Source organism: Pimephales promelas, chromosome 2 (assembly GCF_988280905.1).
Source record: "Pimephales promelas chromosome 2, fPimPro1.hap1.1, whole genome shotgun sequence".
NCBI classification, from domain to species: domain Eukaryota; kingdom Metazoa; phylum Chordata; class Actinopteri; order Cypriniformes; family Leuciscidae; genus Pimephales; species Pimephales promelas.
In genome coordinates, this window is record NC_142770.1 from 36,134,595 (window position 1) to 36,148,358 (window position 13,764).

General features: G+C 38.0%; 1 protein-coding gene and 1 long non-coding RNA gene across 4 annotated transcripts; both read left to right on the forward strand.

Moving 5' to 3' along the window:
* Positions 1-5,760: 5,760 nt before the first annotated feature.
* Positions 5,761-7,639, forward strand: LOC148997285 (G protein-coupled receptor 183-like). The gene is made up of 2 exons (XM_089132508.1): positions 5,761-5,939; positions 6,281-7,639. The coding sequence occupies exon 2, from the start codon at positions 6,305-6,307 to the stop codon at positions 7,265-7,267; it is 963 nt and encodes a 320-aa protein (XP_088988634.1). The 5' UTR covers positions 5,761-5,939; positions 6,281-6,304; the 3' UTR covers positions 7,268-7,639.
* Positions 7,640-8,776: 1,137 nt separating this feature from the next.
* On the forward strand, positions 8,777-13,309 carry LOC148997286 (uncharacterized). Of its 3 annotated transcripts, XR_016146078.1 has the most exons (7): positions 8,777-8,949; positions 9,568-9,669; positions 11,621-11,870; positions 12,043-12,104; positions 12,218-12,309; positions 12,395-12,513; positions 12,612-13,309. It is a non-coding gene; the product is annotated as an uncharacterized LOC148997286 (long non-coding RNA). The 3 variants fall into 3 exon arrangements; XR_016146079.1 differs by lacking the exon at positions 9,568-9,669 and having other exon boundaries at positions 8,779-8,949; XR_016146076.1 differs by lacking the exon at positions 8,777-8,949 and having other exon boundaries at positions 9,220-9,669.
* The last annotated feature ends 455 nt before the right edge of the window (positions 13,310-13,764 follow it).

Below are 13,764 nucleotides of genomic sequence, written 5' to 3' on the forward strand. Positions count from 1 at the left end.
TTAACACATGTAGTGTGTGTGCTCAGGGACAACACATTTTGTGTAGATTTTAACACATGTAGTGTGTTTGCTCAAGGACAACACATGTTGTGTCAAATTTAACACACAACCTGTGTCGTTTCTTTACACATCTCTGTGTTTATAAGGATTACACATTTTGTGTTGCGTTTAACACAACTAATGTGTTAGACAGCAGCAGTGTGTTGTTGAAACCTTTTACACACTAATGTGTTATAGTAACACAACTTGTGTCAGATATGCGTCACATGTGACTGTAGTCGGAGAGTATTTGCCAGAGTTACTTCCCGTGTGCTTACAAAAGTGTTTGGATGAACACTGACACGTATTGGTAACTTGTGTTTATGTAGTCCAGTGATGTTTAATAGAGTTTGTTTGAACATTTGGATGTTTTAAACATCATTAATCTATATAGACAAGCTCTTATTGAGAATTAACAGAGGTTTGATGTTTCATTTCAGTTTTATTTCAAGTCACCAGAATCGTGATTAATGGCTCCTTTATTTGGGCTCTTGACCCTTTACTCTTGTTTTATTGTTTCTCTGCCTGATGCAACTGTATTTTAATCAAAAATATCTGTTATGGTGAGAGAAAGTATGATCAGAAGGTTCTTGATGATGTCATAATCAGCAAGTTATGATCAAGTTTTTGAGTATATGGATGGAGTGCTTTATTTTATTGATTTATTGTTAGTTCTGAAGGTTTTGTGAAACTACATCCAGCAATCAAAAAGTGCAGAATGACAAAAAAAGTTTAAAGCTACAGCAGAAACCAGTCAAACACAGATATCAAGAATCAGCGTATGGATCTCAATAATGGTGACAAACGAAAAGTTTCATGCCGCAATGCATGCTGGGACTTATGGATGAGCTTCATACTAGGGACCATTGTTGACCATTGTTGCCACCATTGTTGAGAGTCATATGCTGATTCTTGATGTCTGTATTTGACTAGTTTCTGCTGCAGCTTTAAACTTCCTCTAAACATATTTTTTAAAGAATTATAGCATAAGGTAACATACACCATAATATCATTTAAACACTGATTATCTGTAATCAAATATAAGTGATCAAAAATAAGTTATCTCTTAAACATTAAACTTCTCTTGCTATGTTAAAAAACATCATGTTGAAAAATGATCATTTAATGATCTTTTTCCTCAAGATTATTTCAACTGTTTCAGATGTGCAAAATAAACACACAGAAACAGCAAACAGAGAAACGAATGGTAAAGAGTGAAGGGTCAAGAGCCCAAATAAAGCTGCCACTAATCACGATTCTGGTGACATCAAAACAAACATTCAATGAATCGTCAACACAAAACCTGGTAATTCTCAATAAGTGTTTTTGTAGACGTCTGACAGAAATAAATTGTTTGTTATAATAAATTAGTTATTAATAACAAGTGAAATCAGCATTTGAAAAAAACATTGAAACCGAGGCATGATGTGATTGGCTGCCAAAAACACTCATTAATCTGAAGTTTTTTATGAATTAAGATTTTATTTATTTATTGTAATGTATTGTTCAATTTATTTTAGAGCATGTTATGGGATACCATAGAAAGTATACTACCTCTAATTAGGTTCATAAACACAAACTTCCCTTCACCCATTAAAATTCTATCCAGTTACATTTTAACACACATTGTGTGTTAAAAACTACACAACTTGTGTCAAAATACCATCAACACATGATGTGTGTTGTTTTTTAACACATCTCTTTTTAGAGTGTAGACTTTCCTCATCACATGAATATAAAGGTAGCAATTCACATTTTTTTTTGGTTTAAGCACAGATCCGATGCTCTTGAAAAAAATGAAATTATAGATTTGTCTTTTAAGAACATCACTGCATCATCAGCGAATTGACTGATTCGATACTCATAGCCACAAATGGTTATTCCTTTTAATTGAGGATGGTTGACAATTAGGGAAGCTAGCATTTTCCACACAAAAGAAGCTGATTCCACACAAAATTTCAATTCTAGGAGTCATTCCAGGATTGAGGCATCATTATATAACATTTTAATAACCTTGCTAAACCTTAAGAGTTGTAAATATAAAGTCATGCTCCACGGTATCAAATGCTTTAAAGAAATCTATAAATAAAATAAGGCTCTGATTGTATCATTGAATTATAATCGATCATATCTAGAATTAATCTAATGTGATTTTGGATATACCTTCCTTTAATAAATGCTGATTGAAACTCCTCAACAAGTTCTTCTAATACAAGTTTTAAACGATTAGCATAAACCAAGGCAAATAACTTATAATCGGTGCATAGTAGAGTGATTGGTCTCCAGTTATCTAGTGACAACAATTGTTTCTTGGGTTTAGGCAGCAAGGTTATTAATCCTGTTTTCATTGTAGGGGATAAGCTCCCTTTCTGTATGCATTCCAGAAGTGCATTATACAATAATTTCCTTATATCCTTCCAGAAGTGTTTTACAAATTCTGTTGTTAAACCGTCAATACCTGCTGGTGATTTACCATTTTTCATTTGTTTTAATGCCACATCTAGTTCTGCTATAGTCAACTCATCATCGATTAAGTTTTTATCATTCTCATTTAATTTTTGAATGTTATCAGTAATATTATTAAATAAAGAATTACAATCTGCCTTTTTAAATTTAGATGAATAAAGGTTATGATAGAAAAGCCAAATTGCATTCTGGATTTCTTTATGATCTTCTATTAATATCATTAATCTCAAGCTTATTAATTTTTTTCTTTGTTTGTCTTTGTTTTTCAAGGCCAAAGAAATATGATGACCTTTTTTCACCTTTTTCAATCCATCGGGCTCTTGAGCGGATATAAGCTCCATTTGCTTTTTCCGAATACAACTCATCTAACTGAGGTTGTAACTCTTGAAGTTTTGCTGTGTTTTCAGGTGATATTTGTGAATTAACTGCCAATAAATTTATTTCCCCAATCAAATCCTTTTGTTTTTGTTTTCTCATCCTTGATAAGAATTTTCCTGTCGACAGCTAGTCTTTTGGCCTTAAATTTAAACCATTCCCATTTATTCATGCAAGACATGTCAAGCTTTTTAATCTCCTCAATGAGAGACATCACCTGTTGACAAAAGCTATCATTATTTAACAAATCATTATTGAATTTCCAAATATTAGGAGAGGACTGTGGTTTCTTAGAAATGGATAAAGAAATAGCAGTGATCCGTAAGTGGAGATGCTGAAATGAAACAGTCTGAGACATCCTTACATAGTTCATTGGTAATAATAAGCCAATAATCTATAGTCTAGAGCATTGTCCATTGCCTGAGGGGTTAAATTGAACACTGTTCGGGTTAGTTATTCTCCAGTAATCGACCACATTTGTTTTTGTACACAGATTCAGTATTGTATCATTATACACAGCCTGTGTACTTCTTTGAGGTTTCCGGTCTAACCATGAATCAAGTGCAATATTAAAGTCTCCCCCCATTATCACATTTACTGATTTTCCATTTGTTAACCATATTCGCAAGTTTCTCAAATGATTGTCTATTAGCCACTTTGTTATTGTATCCGTAAACACATAATAGTATATAACATATGTCATTTATTTCCACTGCTACCATTAACCAGTGACCTTCTGTATCCTCTTGTGAACAATTATTGAGCCTTCAAATCTATTAAATAATAACATCACTCCAGAATGAGAAGATCCATGTGCAAACAGAGCTAAATCACCCCATTGTGTCTTCCAAAATTTTTCATCGTTCAAAACAGAATGAGTCTCTTGTAAGAATATGCAATTTGCTATTTTTTAACCCCCTGACATTCAAAGATATAAAAGAAATAGACATAGATTAACTGTACAAAAGGAACTTTAACATTTTAATAACCGATCGTAAAGAGAAACTGAGGGCAAGACAAGACTGTACAAGACTTCTAATATCCAAAAGAGTGAATCATTAGATTTCAACCATTGCTTGGATCCATCTTTGGATATATTGAAGACGAAACGTTGCTCCTCTGCTCCTCTCCAGATGAACTAGTCCTTGTCCTCCTTCTTCCGCTTGGAGGAACAGAAACACTTTGTGGAACCAAGTGCAGTTCGTCCCAAAAGAAGTTCACCAGAATTGACTGCAATTTTCCAAAAACCAGCCGGGGGATCAACACAAGCCAGACGATGCCACAAAGCAGAAGCTACTGGGCTGTTCATTATTAAAGTTCTTCCTCTGTAAGACAATTTTGGAAGGAGCCACTTCCATTTATCAGGTCGATCTTGCACTTTCTCCAAAAAACCTTCCCAGTTTTCCTGAAACATTTCATTGTTACCTAAATAAACTCCAAGGTATTTCAAACCTTTTTTATTCCATGATAACCCTGCTTTAGGTAATGTGAATAGACCTTTTCCCCAATCTACAAACGCAGTTGCATCACTTTTTGTCCAATTTACTTTAGCAGATGATATCAAACTAAAATCTTTAAAGGGATACTCCACCCAAAAATGGAAATCCTGTCATCATTTACTCAACCTTGAGTTGTTGCAAACCTGTATGAGTTTCTTTCTTCTGCTGAACACAAAGGATGATATTTTGAAGAACGATTGGAACCAAACAGTTGTTTGGCACCATTGACTTTCATAGTAGAAAAAAAATACAATGTTCTTCAAAATATCGTCCTTTGTGTTCAGCAGAAGAAAGAAACTCATACAGGTTTGCAACAACTCAAGGCTGAGTAAAGTGTTATATTAGAGGTGGTTTGTGGCATTATTCATTATGTATTAATGCTGATGGGAAATGAGGAAATGTGCAATCATACTGAATCTCTTAGTAACAAGCTTTCAGGAATAAAGCTTTTGAAAATTGAGGAAAAAATCACCCACATCCACTCAATAGAGAAGTGTTTTCTAATGGCAGAAACCAAATCAATTATGAGACTCAGTAGAAGAGCTTCAGGTTAAATCCTTCATGATACTCGGTAGGATCAAGGCAATTCGGTCGGTACCTAAAAAGTATCGAACTCGATACCCAGCCCAAGCGAAATGATGAGAAAATGAGGGAAAAGTTGCTTTAAGATTTTGTCTTTATTTAGCCCTTACTGTATAATCATAATTTGATAAAAGAAAATCTTAATATTATATCACTGTATTAATGGCTATACACATTCTCCTCTGTATAACACTTGTGCTGCTGTTAATGGTTGTATATTGTGTAGTGTGGTTTGCTGATTGCTGATGCAGTTGCGTGTGCATTAACTGTTAATGATGTTTAATGCATCTTTGTTTGGTGTTTGTGGAGTTAACTCAGGCTATAAAAGATAAAAGATGTCAGAGCAGCTCATACACACCATCATCATTTCCTGATGAGCAGCGTCTTCAGTCTTCAGTCTGATTCCCGGTAAGATCATGTCGTCTCATGTGGGAATTATTGTGTCCTTGTGTTTCAGCCTTTGCTCAAACGTTAGCACATGTTGTTCAGCTTGCTGACTCTCTAGTGTGCTTGATTATGTGGAGAACAAACTAAAGAAATTAAGGTGGAATTGTTTAAAGCAGGTTTGAAAGTTTTCTTTAAGGTTCTGCCGGATCCAGTTTCCATTTCAAGTTCTTGAGATTCATTTGATGATGATCGTAAACTTCAACATCTGTGTTCCCAGGTGAAGAGGAAATGCATTTATATTGGGAAAATGGACAAATAAGTTGATTTGTTGGTGAATTGTGTGTTTAGGGTAAATCCAGTTTCACACGTTGGATCAAATAGTGTGTGTGTGTGTGTGTGTGTGTGTGTAATCTCAGGCATTTCCTCCGTTAGATCAAGAATCTTTAAGATGTGTGTTTCTCCATTGTGTGCAGTGAATGAAGAGCTCTTTAAACACGGCAGTGGAAACTTGTGAAACATCTGTCAGTCTGTGTGTTATTCCACAAACTTCTGCTTTGACCTGCAGACCAAACACACACTCCTGTCAGTAACGTAAGTTCTTCAAGATTTATTCCTCCTTTAATAAACCATTGTACACTTGCAGCTGTGCTGGACTGAATATTCACAACAACAGCATTCTCACTTCTGTCATATTGTTCAAATGGAGGATTTACTAACTTTAATCTGACATTTCACCTATTTCAAGCTTTCTAACATTACACACACTCCTCTAAACAACATGTCAAGCAAACTGAGCAAACTGCCTTTCAACAATCACACAGAAAACACGTCACGTCATATATTTATCTCTAATGTTTTTAATAAAGAGAATATATGATTACAATAGTAAATGAATGCATGTTTTTAAAACTAATGACTGGTTTGTTATTTAGTGCCTGTCAAGATTTCATGAAACAATGGCAGAACAAAACGCCAGCATCAACGGATCAAGAGGAGGAGATTATGAAGATGAATGGAGTCGTCAGATGTGGGAATTTTTTGCTACATTTTATACTGCACGCCCAATAATTATCAGGACAATTGCCGCCATTGATATTGTAATGATGATCTTAACTCTGTGTGCGTTGTGTGCTCTTATCAAATCTCAGCGCTCCACTCCAGTGTTTGTTATTCATTTGATTCTGTCAGATCTCATTCAGATCATTTGTAAATTAACATGGTCATTCACAAGGTTACGGAAGCCGTATGCAGCATATACTTATAGTTTGATAGCGGGTGTGTATTTTATGGCATGTGTTGCTCTTGAACGATATCTTCTGGTTTCTCATCCTATCTGGTCCAGATCTCATCATTCACTGAAAGTCTGCTGTGTTATTTCTGTCATCGTCTGGTTTGTTCCTCTGATTGTTATAGACTTAAAATCCTATTATCTGTTAAAATCTCTGCGCGTATCGGTCGGCTGTTTAATCACCTACCCGATAATCATTCTGTGTTTTATCGGCACTTGTCTCGGTCTGTCACGCGCAATATCTCTTTCTTCTGTAAAGCGCAAAAAGATTTTGGGCAGTTTGTTCCTGGTGCTTCTGACTTACACTTTTCTCATTCTCCCCTACATAATCCAGGGTTTTATTAGAGCTTACAGTGACAGCAGTTTATTGTTTAATATATTTTGGCATTTTTCTGAATGTCTCCTGTTCCTGAACCCGCTGGCTGACTGTGTCCTGTACATGTTCATCAGGCCTGATGTCGGAGGGTTAATGAAGTCTGTTCACTGCTGTTGTAGAACTGACACACATCAGGATTCGACACACACACGGGACGAACACTCTGGAGACAGTAGTGCAGCGTTTGCCTGCTGTGTTTCAGTGCTAAAGCCTGCGTCTCATTCACGGACCTGCACTTCAGTTTCAACATCATGAAGTCAATGCCATTCTGTTCACTCACACACCCTTCCTTTCTATGGCATTTAGCTTTATTAGAGACAACTCTTGATTCATCAATTGCTCCATAAAACACATGCGGTGAACAGAGTTTTATTAAAGATGTGTTGATGTAGTGTTGATGCTTCTGCTGCCGTTCTGGATCAGCAGGACTTTATCATACGATGGAGAGGAGGGTTGTATAAAGCACGGTTTATTCTCACTTCATTCCCCCGATAGACTGACAGATCAACAACATCAAGTAGTTTCAGCTCGTAGTCTTGCTTGTGTTCCTAATGCATGTACATTATACTCTTTTGACCAAATAACTACTATTCACGCTGTTACAAAGATAACTGACATAATGTACATATGCTCTCACGTCCATCAAAACACTGCATGAAAAGACTCAAATCCGGCAATATCCGGGCATGGTAAACTCCTGTGCAATTTGATGTTTGCTGGATGTATGTGGGAAAAAGCGGATTAGAGTAACACGGAACAGTATATTTCCAGACAAACCCGGAAACCTCACCTAAGCGGGCATATACAGGAATCCGTGAAATTTCACGGACATATACAGCTGAAACACTGCTGGGTGTGAGAGGTGTGAAGAAGACCTTTCATATGTTAATGACTGACACTAAGGGTGCTGGCTGTTCTCAGAGGGAGGAGTGGCAGAGGACTTCAGGATTGAAAATTATCTCTGGTCTACAGCAAACAAGTTTTTTGTACAGAAAAATAAATAAATTCTTAAGGCCCTGAAACAGAAAACCGACGTCAAAGAACTAGCAATGACTAAAGCCAACTCTAGGGTTGGCTTATGTCGCCTGTGGGGCCTTAAAACCACTGTATGAAAAAAAGTATCCTAATCAAATATTCTTTTATAAAAACAGGACAAAATAAACACCATATATACGTTCACAAAAACATCTGAATATTTAATGAAATAAAAGATACAGGGAAACATTTCAGAATATCTAAATTTTTATTGTGAAGTTTTACCAATTGCAGACAACAACATTTGTCGCCATTGGCTTTGCTTAGTTGGGGACATTTTTATTTAATATTCAACAATGTTATTGAACTGCCTGCATTGACACCATTATATGAGATCTGAACTGAGATGGACAATGACATCACGGTTTTGGCAGAGTTAATTCTTTGGGCATGCATGATGTGAAACGAGTGGTCGCAAAACCACCGGGCTTTCCCGTGTTATTGTCAGCAGCTGGTTATCCTTCCATGTTGAAGAGTCCAGCTGCATCATATTTATTCACAAAATTAAATAGATTCACTTGCAACGCGTCATACCGAGGTTTGTGGTTTGAGTGAATAAGTCCTTCCGCAAACAAACAAGCTGCAAGAAAAGGGGGCGTTTTGAGGTTTGAAATTCACCACTCACAACCATAAACACAACAAATGTGGTGACGTAATGGAGGTGCAACCAATAACGTTAGTGTATTGCTTCAAGCTGCGAGAAAAATACTTTAAAATTACAGCATTCCCGAAGCAAAGAGAACAGTTCGAGGTTTGGAAACAGTTTTCTTCTATTCACCTTATTTTGCACGACAACAAGGGTGACGCCATTGCGTTCGTTTTGTCATCTTACTCCCGTCTGAGAAAGACTTCAACTTCCGGCTCATGAGAGGGATGAGATTCTGCGCTAGTTGAAACGAACGGTAAAATATGTCAAGTATAAAATGTTCAGTTAGGTGCTGCCATAACAGTTGGATTAAGAGGAGAGAACAATTGGACCAACGGTGTAACGAACATAATGTGAGGCGGTCAGATTGTTGTTGTGGTGCACTTTACGATTTAGCTACACCCACCACAGACGAGGTGCACCGGAGGCAATGTCGGAAAGCACTACATTTGGAAGCATAGGCTTGAAAGTGCCCAACTGAGGCTAAACACGGAAACGATTCTGATGAGAACGCAAAAGTGGCGTTGCGTCATCTTTTTTTTTATTCTGCGTTTAGACGAGCGTTTTGTGTGAGAAATCCGCGTGCAAATGGAGACGCAAAAGTGTGTGAAATTCAATGTAGTATGCACTTCAGGCGGCTAGGAGTGCATACTACAACAACACCAAGTCCACGCGCCTGCGTACAACTTTCACCGTCAAGCAAACTTTTGCGTTTTTACCGTTTACACGGGTAAGATTTAAGATTTCCACTCTGGAGGGTGGTTTCACTTTTTTTGCTTTTTTGAGCCTCAAAAACGCCATCGCCGTGTAAACGAAAGGCACATCCGATAAAATATTTTTACGTTTTCACCCGCGAGCGTTCTCGTGTTAACAGGGCCTAAGGACGGGAATCCGATTGAGGAACACCACAGAAATGGCTCGGCTACGATGTTCCGATAAAGAAGTCACGCCGGGTGTTGAATATTGTCAGATTCAGGTAAGCTAACTTGCCTAACTGTTATGTGCTTGTTGTTAGCCTAACTTTAGATTCGTGAAGTCCGTTCTATGAATGCTTTTAAGATCAGTAATAAGCCGTAAACAAAATACAATGAATCTTGCATGATTACCATTGCCCACATATACATGTTATTTATTTAACTTTGTGATATTGACCTAAGAGTCTGAAAGAATGAATGAATGAATATTCACGGTGGAACCTCGGATTCAGGAGGAACAGTGCGGTTTTCGTCCTGGCCGTGGAACACTGGACCAGCTCTATACTCTCTACAGGGTGCTGGAGGGTTCATGGGAGTTTGCCCAACCAGTCCACATGTGTTTTGTGGATTTGGAGAAGGCATTCGACTGTGTCCCCCGAGGCGGCCTGTGGAGGGTGCTCCGGGAATATGGGGTCCGGGGTCCTTTGCTAAGGGCTGTCCGGTCCCTGTATGACCGAAGCAGGAGCTCGGTTCGCATTGCCGGTAGTAAGTCAGACTTCTTCCCGGTGCATGTTGGACTCCGGCAGGGCTGCCCTTTGTCGCCGGTTCTGTTCATAATTTTTATGGACAGAATTTCTAGGCGCAGCCAGGGGCCGGAGGGCGTCAGGTTTGGGGACCACACGATCTCGTCTCTGCTCTTCGCGGATGATGTTGTCGTGTTGGCCCCTTCACACCAGGACCTTCAGCATGCACTGGGACGGTTTGCAGCCGAGTGTGAAGCGGCTGGGATGAAAATAAGCACCTCCAAATCCGAAGCCATGGTCCTCAGCCGGAAAAGGGTGGCTTGCCCACTTCAGGTTGGTGGAGAGATCCTTCCTCAGGTGGAGGAGTTTAAGTATCTTGGGGTTTTGTTCACGAGTGAGGGAAGGATGGAACGGGAGATTGACAGACGGATCGGTGCAGCTTCAGCAGTAATGCGGTCGATGTACCGGTCTGTTGTGGTAAAGAAGGAGCTGAGCCGTAAGGCAAAGCTCTCGATTTACCAGTCAATCTACGTTCCTACTCTCACCTATGGTCATGAACTTTGGGTCATGACCGAAAGGACAAGATCCCGGATACAGGCGGCTGAAATGAGCTTTCTCCGCAGGGTGGCTGGGCGATCCCTTAGAGATAGGGTGAGAAGCTCGGTCACTCGGGAGGAGCTCAGACTAGAGCCGCTGCTCCTCCACATCGAGAGGGGTCAGCTGAGGTGGCTCGGGCATCTGTTCCGGATGCCTCCTGGACGCCTTCCTGGGGAGGTGTTCCGGGCACGTCCCACTGGGCGGAGGCCCCGGGGAAGACCTAGGACACGCTGGAGAGACTATGTCTCCCGGCTGGCCTGGGAACGCCTCGGTATCCCCCCAGAAGAGCTGGAGGAAGTGTCTAGGGAGAGGGAAGTCTGGGCATCTCTGCTTAGACTGCTGCCCCCGCGACCCGGCCCCGGATGAGCGGAAGAAGATGTATGTAATATTCACGGTAGTACAAGATAGTATGGAAACTTACATTAGTCTTACATTAGCTCACATTACTGCTATTGCACATTACGAGATGTAAACAACACTGGTCCAGATGCACTTCCTGTTTCAGTTTGTAAAAGGCTTCTTAATTTCAAATGTAAAGAAAATATCTTGAATATGTTTGTTTAACTTTTTGATTCAGTTGTTCTGTTGGTTGTACTTTAACCCAACGTTTATACAGTGTTAAAACTGAAACAGGAAGTGCTTGTGAAATCTTGTGAAATGGTCTATACAGAGATTGCTGATGCTAGCAGGCCAGCTAGCTACATCTCTCATTCAGATATTGATATTGACTTATGGCGAGTTAGGAGATTGTGTATTGTTTCGTTTTTAATTAATGTATCTTTCTCACACACTGTTCTGTGTAACTATGGGTGCCATCATCAATGAATTCTCCATGATCTATTTTAAGTAGCTACTAATGTAAAAAATGTTTATGGTTATAATATTTCCATAGATGCATCAATGAGAGTCAGTAATGCAGTGGATAACTATGAGGATGATCACATCCACATGCCCCACAGCTGTGATGCAGAATCACAATGGGAGGATCAATCTGTCTTTGGCCACAACCTGATCTTCTCAGAGAGACTCTCCAGCGTCTTGATGCTCTTTAGCGTAAGTATGAGCAGCACAGACTAACGTTACATGAAGAATCTTACAACGCTTCGAAAAGAATAAAAAAGGCACATGACGTGAACATTGCGGTAAGTCCAATTATTGTTCTATAACGTGGCTGTAAGCCATAGTTCGGTTACAATTATTGTTTTGTCTCTTGCGGTTACTGTGATGGTCAGCTTATTCCAACTGAAAATTCAGTTTTGTGGTTCTTGAAGATTGTGAATCAATTTAATTGCTTTTTAATTTCAAACTTTACAGGAATCTGTAAGGCGCCTCCATAATTCAGAGAACAACCCACACAAATACGTTCCACAAACCAGGTAAGACTGTTTCTTATATACTATAGCCTAAATGTTAGTTTAATCTACTACTCTATGGATTTGGAATGCCAAAAGTGAATTTCAGTAATGATACCTGCAACTTTCCCCCCCAGAATAAATTCATCACATAACCTGGCTGTGACCACTTACCTCTTCGAAGAATTAAGGTCAACTTTTACAGACGTTGACCCTGAATGTGTAAAAGGTAATCTTAAAGATGTTGTAATCATTTTATTGTCCTCTGTTTTACTTATTTTTATTGCCATTACATTTATTTATGATATATTTAGCAGGTTGGAAGATGTATTTTGAGACTTTGCGGAGGAAGTATTCTTTGGCTCAGCCTGAAAAGGCCCAGAAAAGAAAAACTATGACGAGCATTGCAAAGAACCTTCAAAGAAAGCGACTGGTAAGTTAAGAAACTGGTTAAGCACTTTTTTTTCTCTTCAGAATGTAACTATCCTCCTCTCTGTGTTTTAGTGGTTAAGTTACTGTCATGTTTTTCAGTTGCTGGAGACCAGGTCTGGGGTTGTACAAACCAACACAGAAAAGGAACTTTGGAAGACCGCAACAATAGAACTGATGTCTGATGAAGATGATGCTATTGTTGATGGAAGGCCAGTGTGAATGGTGAGGTCTCCACCAATCTGCTCTCTGCTAGGTACTATAAAACAGACTAGAGGCTGACCCACACTATGCGTCACACCACCAGCGTATCATGGCAGTTTGAAAAATGTTAACTCGTATTAAAAAAAAATATATATATATATATATATATATATATATATATATATAACCGTTCAAAAGTTTGGGGGTCGGTAAGATATTTTTTTTTGGTTTGGGGGGGATAGCTCAAATTAACTCAATACTTTTATTCAGCAAGGATGCATTAAATGAATCAAACGTGACAGTAAAGACATTTATAATGTTACAAAACATCATATTTCAAATAAATGAAATAACTTTCTATTGATCAAATAATCCTAAAAAGTCTACAACTGTTTTCAACTTTGGTAATAATAATGAATATTTATTGAGCATCAAATCATCACATTAGAATGATTTCTGAAGGATCATGTGACACTGAAGACTGGAGTAATGATGCTAAAAATTCATCTTTGATCACAAGAATAATGTATTCCAATAGAAACGTTTATTTTAAATTGTCATAATATTTAACAATATTACTCTTACTTTTTTTGTATTTTTTATATATATAAAAAAGCAGCCTTGGCGAGCATATGAGACTTCTTACCGATCCCAAACTTATAAACGGCAGTGTACACCTTGAATATTTTATATACACTTTAATTTCTTATTTATTTTTCTCGTATTATTTCATATATTTGTTCCTTTTTTTGTTGTCCATGTTGCTTATCTCCATTTTGTTTACTTGTTTGCATTTTAATGTATGTTTATAATGCACTCTCTGTAATGTTCTATTTATTTATATTTGTTTACTTGGAATATCTACGTATATTTTATATATATATATATATATATATATATATATATATATGAAGAGTTCAGATGCAAAAGCCTCTAAATGCCATTTGAAATTTTCTCCTTTAATGATGATTTTTATCAAACTTGTATATTTAAGTTTAGTAATTTCACTTAAATAACAATTAATAGGCAATTATCATTGCCATTTAAGAGA